Below are 8,771 nucleotides of genomic sequence, written 5' to 3'. Positions count from 1 at the left end.
CCCCATACGGAGGTCTGTATCTCGGGAAGCAGGGGATCCCCAGAGCTGAAATGAATGGGCTTCAGCTCCGGAGACCCACTGCTTAAATCCTATATTAAATTAACCATGTAATGCTGCAGATCAAGCTCCGATGTCCATCATACGAGCGCAGTGAATCCCCGTCGTTTTTCTTTCCCAGTACACGGTGTTCTTTCTTGTGTGCGAGGAAAGTTTCTCGGTTTCAGCCCGAGTCGCAAACTCCTGGGATGCAGGAAAAAGGTCCAAAACAACAGCTTGAAACGCAGACTAATATATCTCATTATTAAGAGCAAGCCGTATCAATACTATTATTACTCAATACTGTATATCTGATGCTTATAACTCATCCCCAACTCTTATTGCCCCAAATAACCTCTATCACTCCTCCTATTACTAAATATAACTTCTCTCTACAACTCCTCCTCTTACCCTGTATAGCAGCTCCCTATAACTCCTCCTATTTCTCAATATATCCGCTCCCTATAACGCCTCCTATTACCCCATATAACCCCTCCCTATAACTCTTCCTATTACCCCATATAACCACTCCCTATAACTCCTCCTATTACCCCATATAACCTCTCCCTATAACTCCTCCTATTACCCCATATAACCGCTCCCTATAACTCCTCCTATTACCCCATATAACCGCTCCCTATATCTCCTCCTATTACCCCATATAACTGCTCCCTATAACTCCTCCTATTACCCCATATAATCTCTCCCTATAACTCCTCCTATTACCCCATATAACCGCTCCCTATAACTCCTCCTATTACCCCATATAACATCTCCCTAAAACTAGTCCTATTACCCCATATAACATCTCCCTAAAACTCCTCCTATTACCCCATATAACATCTCCCTATAACTCCTCCTATTACCCCATATAACCGCTCCCTATAACTCCTCCTATTACCCCATATAACCGCTCCCCACAGCAATCCCTGCTAATCCAATACACGGTTTTATGTTGTGTAAATCCCCCTCCCTTTCCATGTCCTACAATGTACATTCCCTCGGGCTCCTTGTACCATTAATACCCGAAGAAAACAAATTAGATTACATTTCCATTAAATCGTTTTCAGTTTCTGTTTTATTCCTTTTCAAATCTTCCAGCGTTTTCAAAACAACAAGAAAACATTTCCGAATTTCCTGCGGTGGAATCTGGTCACATGTCCTATCTGTAAACCCGCGCATCTGCTTGATACCAGCACGCGGTTTTCTACGGAAGTTTTTCCCGAGTGTCTCGCCCCGGTTTACGGCCGGAAAAAGAGGCCCCCCGGGGAAGAACTTGAGGGTCGTAAAAAGGGGTGGGGGGTTTCTTACGAAATAAATGAAGACAAATAAATTGAAATAAATACTGTATGAACACAAGGGGGAGGGGGAAAATAAACTTTAACCCCGTTGAGAGAACGGAAAAAGAAACCTAAATTAAAAAAAAGCGCTATTTTCTTTTTCCTGGATCGAACGCAATTCAATTAATCGATTGTCGGTTAAACACGGATTTCGCAATAATACAAAAAAATCTACATTGTACAGTATTTCGAGAAAAATAACTTCATTTGAATACAAAAGGATAAATACATTTTATTTTTGCTTACTCTCTAGCCTTTTCTCACATATATATGCTTTATTCTCATCCGCCGGGATGTACTAGCCCTTGAGGGGCTGTCTCTTTTTTTTAGGGGGGCAGGGGGTGGGTCGGGGGGGTGTTATGTGCGCCACTAACATCGGACAATTCAAATCTTTCGACCAACAAGGTTTTTGTTTTTTTACAGAGCGACGTTTCACGAAAGCACAGGTGTAAGAATGTCAGGGGGAGACCAATATGGCCACTTTCCTTGACCCATAATGCACTGGCAGCAAAGAAGGACGCTATTTGGTTGGTCCACGCACTGGGCGGAGAGGTACGATGACCGTGTGGGGGTGGCAAAAAAGCGCTTGTGGTCCTCTTTTTCCATTCGGGGGCCCTTTTAAGACTCGACAGTTGGTTATCTGCGGCTTGCATCCCCATGGCAACCGTCCGGCTTGAGGCGGCCATCTTTCTCAGGCCTTAAACTTTAATTGAAAGTCTCTACGGCTGGCATTGTTACCATGGAAACCGTCCTGCTTGAGGTGGCCATCTTGCCTTACACTTAGATTAAAGATCCCTATAGCTGGTGGCGTTTTACCATGGCAACCATCCTGCTTGAGGCGGCCATCTTGCTAAGGCCTTACACTCGGGCTACAGGTCCCTATAACAGTTGGCGACGTTGCCATGGCAGCAGTTCTGACACCATTTTGTTTAAGAACCAGAATGGTAACAGTCATGACTCCCGCGTCCTCGATCGGATAAATATGGCTTCGTTCGGTCTGGGGCCTTGTCACTTTCCCATAGTTTTATTTATTTCTTTGCGGGTTTTGTTATTTCTTTTGTCATTTTCCCCCGCGTGATGTCATCGTTCTCGAAGTCGGAGGGGCACAGGGGTAGGGGGGAGAAAGGTCAGCGGTCCCCTCCCCCTCCCTCCCCGCGGGCCTTTAGAAAGTGCAGAGCCAGGCAGCGAGGAGCGGGGCGGTCAGAGCCAGCCGGGGGTTGACGGGCGAGGGTTCTTGCCCCGATTTGGATGCGCAGCTGCCCGTGTCCTCGCACTTCAGCTTCTCGCACAGGATGCCCGCGTAGCCGGCGGCGCAGTGACACCGCACGTTGTTGTAGCACACCCCGCCATTCTGGCAGCGCAGCAGCTCGTTGTCGCAAACGTTGGCTGCGGGGAAACGACAAAGAAGAAACGGGTTTAAAATGGCCGCCCACCTCCGCCTTAAACAAGAAGCAGCGGTCGGCGACACAGCTTGTTCATTTATTACCTCAGAGCAGGGGTGCTCAACTCCAGTCCTCATGCCCCCCCTCCTCCCAACAGGTCAGGTTTTAAGGATATCCCAGCTTCAGCACAGTCTTGAACTGAGCCTCTGAGCCACCTGTCCTGAAGCTGGGACTGAGTGAGCCACGTGTGCTGAAGCAGGCACCGAGTGAGCCACCTGTGCTGAAGCTGGGACTGATTGAGCCACCTGTGCTGAAGCTGGGATATCCTGAAAACCTGACCTGTTGAGGGGTTGGGGGTCTTGAGAACTGGAGTTTAACACCCCTATCTCAGCGTACCACTGCTTGTTAATTTATTACTACAGAGTGCCACTGCTTGTTAATGTATTACCTCGGAGTACCACTGCTTGTTCAGAAATTTTGTGTCAGATCTCAACATATTTGGACCTCAATTCTAAATAAAATGATAAAACATCAAAACATACCCCCACTGCAGCCGAACCTATTTAGCGGTTATGGTACAGATGTCGCCGGTTTTATTACGCCTGTAGGCGGACGCTCACAGAGGTATGCAAGGGAGACTGGTTATGGTGAAATTAAATAAGGCTTTTATTGCGCCTGTTTCCTTAACATCAGGAAACCATCCAAACAAGGGGTAAACAAAGCTTCTATTCACTTGGGAGTATTTCTAGTGAAATACTATGCAATCCACCACTCCCTTTAGATAAGCATGTCTCCCAGACCCAAACATATAGCATGAAATGAACAGCTATAAACAGTCTTGCAAATGAAAGTCTTATCTGTTTGCTGGGCTGCTGTAGGGGAAGCTTCTCTGCTCTCTTGGAACCGCACCCTTGTGTGCACAGGAAATATCAGGCTCCATGTTAGAAGTTTCCCCTGTGTCTTGAAAGCAGCTCTGCTGTTTCTTCTGGCAGGGCTCAAGGCAAGTGTCCCCATGTCAGTCTCAAGTTGTGAGAGTCAAGGACAATCTCCGCTCTGTCTCCAAGTTCAGCTCAGGTGTGAGCTAAGGAGTCTCACTTCCTGTCTCAAAAGACAGGCTTTTCTAAGCAATCTAATCAGGCAGGTGGTGTTTGTTAATTGACTACCAGCAGTTAACCACCACACTGCTGGATTAGAGGCACATTACCTGAACAGGGATAACTCCCCTGTTACAACGCCCCTCGGCGGAATAATGCAAGAAATAACGTGGTAATTAATGCGTTCGTTGGAGAACCCACGCACCGCCATTGGTTTAAATTTTCTGGGTCATTTGTCAATTAATAACAAATTAGAACTGGCCCTTTTGTCAAATAAAAAATTCAATTAATATATACATATATAATTTTTTTTCTCTTATCCCAGTATATACCAATAAATGAAGAGATTCTCGCAGTAATGGGGGGCCATGATATATTCTCAGGGGTCCGTAAATAGACTTCTCGCCTCTCACAGACTTTAGTGGGGTCTCGCTCATTAATATCAGCCCTTTTTTTTATGAATGAATGAATTCGTTGATTGAATTGACATTATTGGTTGATTTCATTTCCACAGCGATCAGCCGGGGTCTTAAAATGGCACCGCCTGCCTCATTGAAGAGGAATATCCTTCTGCAGCAATGCGTCAAAAAGCCGCCCTGGCTTTAAAAGGGTTGAAATAAAAACAGAACGAAATAAACTTTAAGCGTTGCCAGTTTCCAAACCATTGTAGTTTTCTGCTGTTTATCCAATGATCTTTGCTATATTTTTGGCCCATTGTTTAGGAAATAAGAATGAATTATTCGATGCCTGTCACACAGGACCCATACAGAGCGGAACAAGAAATAAAATAAAAAACTGGGGTTTTTTTTCCATCTCTTTCCAGCGGTATACGGTGAATTACAGCTTACCAGGGGTGAGGTATTTAATTAGCAAAATCTATACGTACACAGGGAAGAATTGCCATCCTGCGGCTCTGCGCTCTGTATGAAATAGTTTGGAAATGGAAAATTGCATTCAATTTCAAATGGCTACGGAAATAAAACATTAGTGACATTTTAAGCAAAAAGGAAATAAAACGAATATATATATAAAAAATGTATATGATATTTATGTTCATAAATATTGCATGAATATAAACATTTTGTATACATCGTGTGTGTGTGTGTGTATATGTATGTGTATATATATATATATATATATATATATATATATATATATATATATATATATATTTGAGTCATCTCCGATTTGCAGATAACATTGTTATTTTTGCCACAAGACCAGAAGATCTCCAGCAAGACATCGGAGAACTCGCTGAAGTAAGTAAGAGTGTGGCCTCCGTATGACTCAGCGAGACCAAAGGGGTCAGAAGGTTTAGTGATAACTGTGCTCCAGCGCTAGATCATTTAATTCATATTAGATTAACAACATGGAGTATGGCTAGTGAGATAAATATTGTCTCTGCGGGGCCAAATGATCACTGAACATGGGGTAAATAGTGGAGCCCCTATAACTCCTCAATGGGATGGCCCCCCTCTGGACAGAATAAATGAGTTACTCACATGAAGCCTCGTTCCAATGTCCTTGTGAGATGTGCAGCCAAGTGATTGCTGGCAAATTGTACAACGAGGAACTGGCACACAATCCAATAAAGTACTCCTTGATAAAGTGTACGGGTGTAAACGAAACACGTAGGAGGGTGCTCACCTCCGTTTGTACTATGGATTATTAAGAAATAAAGAATTCTTCCTTTATCCTGGGACCCACTTTATTGGATTGTGCGCCAGTTCCTCGTTCTACAAGAGACCAAAGGGGTCAACAGATGTGTCACCTCTACAGAGATCGAAATAAATAGAACTAGAAGAAGTGGAAGACCATGTCTACCTTGGCCGGCAAGTAACAATGTGTGGGAACCTTTCTAATTAAATCAATAGGAGAATGGAGATGGGAGGGCGGCGTTCAGGAGAAACAAGACAACCTTACAAGGGAACCTTCCCCTGTGCCTCGGGAGGAGAGTGTTGGACCCGTGTATCCTGCCTGCGCTCACGTATGGATGTGACACTTGGACCCCAAATGCGAAGATAACGCAGAAGCTTCAGACAACGCAAAGACATATGGAGAGATGCATGCTGGGTATTACCTGGAGAGATGTGAAGAAGATTGAATGGGTTCCAAACCAAACACAAGTCTGAGGCATCACAAGGGGGAAGAAAGTTAAATAGCAGTGGGACGGTTAAATTGCAAGAAGAAATTACCATCATTCACTGCTGGATGAAGCCTCCCCAATGATCTCCCAGGTGCTGCGGTTACAGCCTCTCTTCACCACGTCGCTCCCACACATTCCCTCATCCCATCCTCTCCAGCCCGCGTCTCCCCACTGCTGGATGAACCCTCCCCAATGATCTCCCAGGTCATACGGTTACAGCCTCTCTTCTCCACGTGGCTCCCACACATTGTCTCATCCCATCCTCCCATCTTACTTTGGGCGTCTCGGTCTTTTAATCTCTTGGAATCCAGTTGAGTTCCATCTTTGTCCAACGATGGTCATGCCTTCTTGCGATATGTCCGGCCCACCGCCATTTTAATTTCTTCCCTCGTGTGATCACATGACAGACTTTTGTTTGCACTCAGACCCATTAATTCTCTATATACAGTAATATAAAGCTATACATCCGGTGACATTAGCTTGAAAAATATTTTTGGAACGTCCCGTGAAAGTGACCCGATGTTCTGTGTTTATCTGTGTAACTTTCCCCCGCCAATAAGAATCCTGCAAAATAGCTGAAGCTCTTTTGGGTTTGGGACCCAGAAAAGTGTTGATGATTGATCTATCGTAGTGTAGTGTTTTTTTCCCTGAGGTTCAGACCTTTCCATGACGAGCGATTTGTCAAAAAGATGCCCGCGGCAGACATGGCAGCGACAGATTCACATCAACCCTCTGAAAAATCAAACACACGAGTGTTTAAAACCGTGTGTTATAAATTCATTTGACCTTTTCCTAGTCCCTGATATCCAGCGAAAAAACTAAAATCATTTTCTTGACATTTTTATTAAATAAAACAAAAACTAGCCCCCTCCCCAGCATAAAACGGGAATCTTTTTTAACCCGCTGCTGAAACGGAGGTAATCCGAGGGAATTTTACGATATAAAGAACGGACTCTGAAAAATTCCCCCCAAAATTTGCAAAATCAATTAAAAAAAAAAAACCCTAACAAGATTTTGATTTTATTTGGAGTTTTTCATATCACATCAGCATGAATTCCAAGCGCCTGGGGAACGGGGAGAGATCGGATCCCTCCACCCTGTTTTATGGCTGACTGGCGAAATGCAAAGTTTGTTGTCTGATTTCAGCGCCAGGTACAAGATAAATGGAGTTTAAAAAAAAAAAAAAAAAAAACTCATTGTCCATTAAAAAAAGGAGTATTTAATTGAGAATTGATTTTTTTTTGTTTTTTACTCAATTATTCATGGCAGTTCGGGATTGTGCAGCAAAGACATTTCTGTGCAGCCTCTTTTTTTTTTTAAAGACAAACAACAAAGTCTGGGAAGTATAAAGCCAGCAACCAATGCAGAGTCTGCCGTTTTCTGTCGCTGAGCCTTTTTTAAGTTGTTACAGGTATTTTACATTCAACTCCTCCCCAGGCAGAAAAGTGAAAAGATATTGCGGTTTATCACGAGAACTTTACCTTTGCCCTGAAACATTTAATACACAGCGGTTCCGCATGAAATAAAGGTTTGGAAAATGTTACACTCAATTCATTTGACTGGGGCTGAAATCTTCCCTACAGAGGGGCTCAGATAATGTCGGGATGTGTTGGCAGTTACAGCTATGAGATACTAAGACGAACAGCCGGCCCGATGTCTAGTGAGATATGCCTCCATTTTGTGGCATTCAATCGTTCACTTGTGGGGTCGAAAGGAATTTATTTCCCCTTATGAGAGATCATTGGATGATATAACACTGGGGGGTTTGTGTTTGCCTCCTCTGGATCAATATACTGTATGTACGGATATAGGATAAAATATCTGTCGTCTAAATCAGGGGTGCTCAACACCAGTCCTCAAGACCCCCCCCACCCCCCCAAATGTCAGTTTTCAGGATATCCCTGCTTCAGCACAGGTGGCTCAATCAGTGGCTCAGTAGTACGCTGTATACTGCCTACCGCGTCCATACATATTGGATCGGGAGTTTACTTAGGGCCTTCCGCTGGGGCCGTTCCGATTATGCACCAGAGTTACTACGCTGGGAACTCCCTGCTGAGCACATGCTCACTCCTCTTCCGGCATGAGAACGATCTTCGGCCATTACTATAGGTGCTAACTATATAGAGAGAATATAATAACTGAAAACAATACACAGGGACAGGACATCATTAATCTATACACTTAAACATAATTATAGGACTCACAGTGAGGCCCTCTGCAGAACTCCAAGAAACGTGCTTCCAGAATATCGGGCGGAGCTGTACAAACCTTTCTAACTCCTAAATAAGGGGGAGGGGAGTAACCTGAGTGATCCAACACAGTTAATCCATTAAGGGTGTAACCCCTTACATTAATTAGTAGCTCCCAGAGGGGAGGGCTACATTTCCATTGCTCAATGCTATACATCCAGGTCCCCTGTGGACGAAAGAAGAAGAGACAGAGGGACAGGGACAGATAAGAGCACGGGACTGGAACAGAGGGACACACAGAAAAGGGGCAAAGATTGGGAAACGAAGAGAGGGGATTGTGTCCGAGAGGACATGCAGTGTTGTAATATGGGGGGGGGGGGGGTTAGATAACCATTTTAATCCAGGGACCACTTACACAGAGGTGGCCAACTCCAGTCCTCAAGGGCCCCCAACATGTCAGGACATCCCTGCTTCAGTACGGGTGGCTCAGTCGTTGACTGGTGGCCAACTCCAGTTCTCAAGAGCCACCAACAGGTCAAGTGTTAAGGATATCCCTGCTTCAGCACAGGTGGCTCAATCAGAGC

General features: G+C 44.6%; 1 protein-coding gene across 8 annotated transcripts in view; it reads right to left on the bottom strand.

Moving 5' to 3' along the window:
* Positions 1–1,096: 1,096 nt before the first annotated feature.
* The window catches only part of NTNG1 (netrin G1), a 343,984-nt gene continuing 336,309 nt past the window's right edge, over positions 1,097–8,771 (bottom strand). For all 8 annotated transcript variants that reach the window (XM_075617022.1, XM_075617024.1, XM_075617029.1 and 5 more), the window contains one exon: positions 1,097–2,762. In XM_075617022.1, the coding sequence (XP_075473137.1) occupies positions 2,539–2,762 (224 nt within the window). In that variant the 3' untranslated portion in view covers positions 1,097–2,538. The remainder of the gene's footprint in view (positions 2,763–8,771) is intronic.

Source organism: Ascaphus truei, chromosome 10 (assembly GCF_040206685.1).
Source record: "Ascaphus truei isolate aAscTru1 chromosome 10, aAscTru1.hap1, whole genome shotgun sequence".
Lineage (NCBI taxonomy): Eukaryota > Metazoa > Chordata > Amphibia > Anura > Ascaphidae > Ascaphus > Ascaphus truei.
Note: the sequence above shows the minus strand (reverse complement) of the source record. Positions and strands in the feature narration are given on the sequence as shown.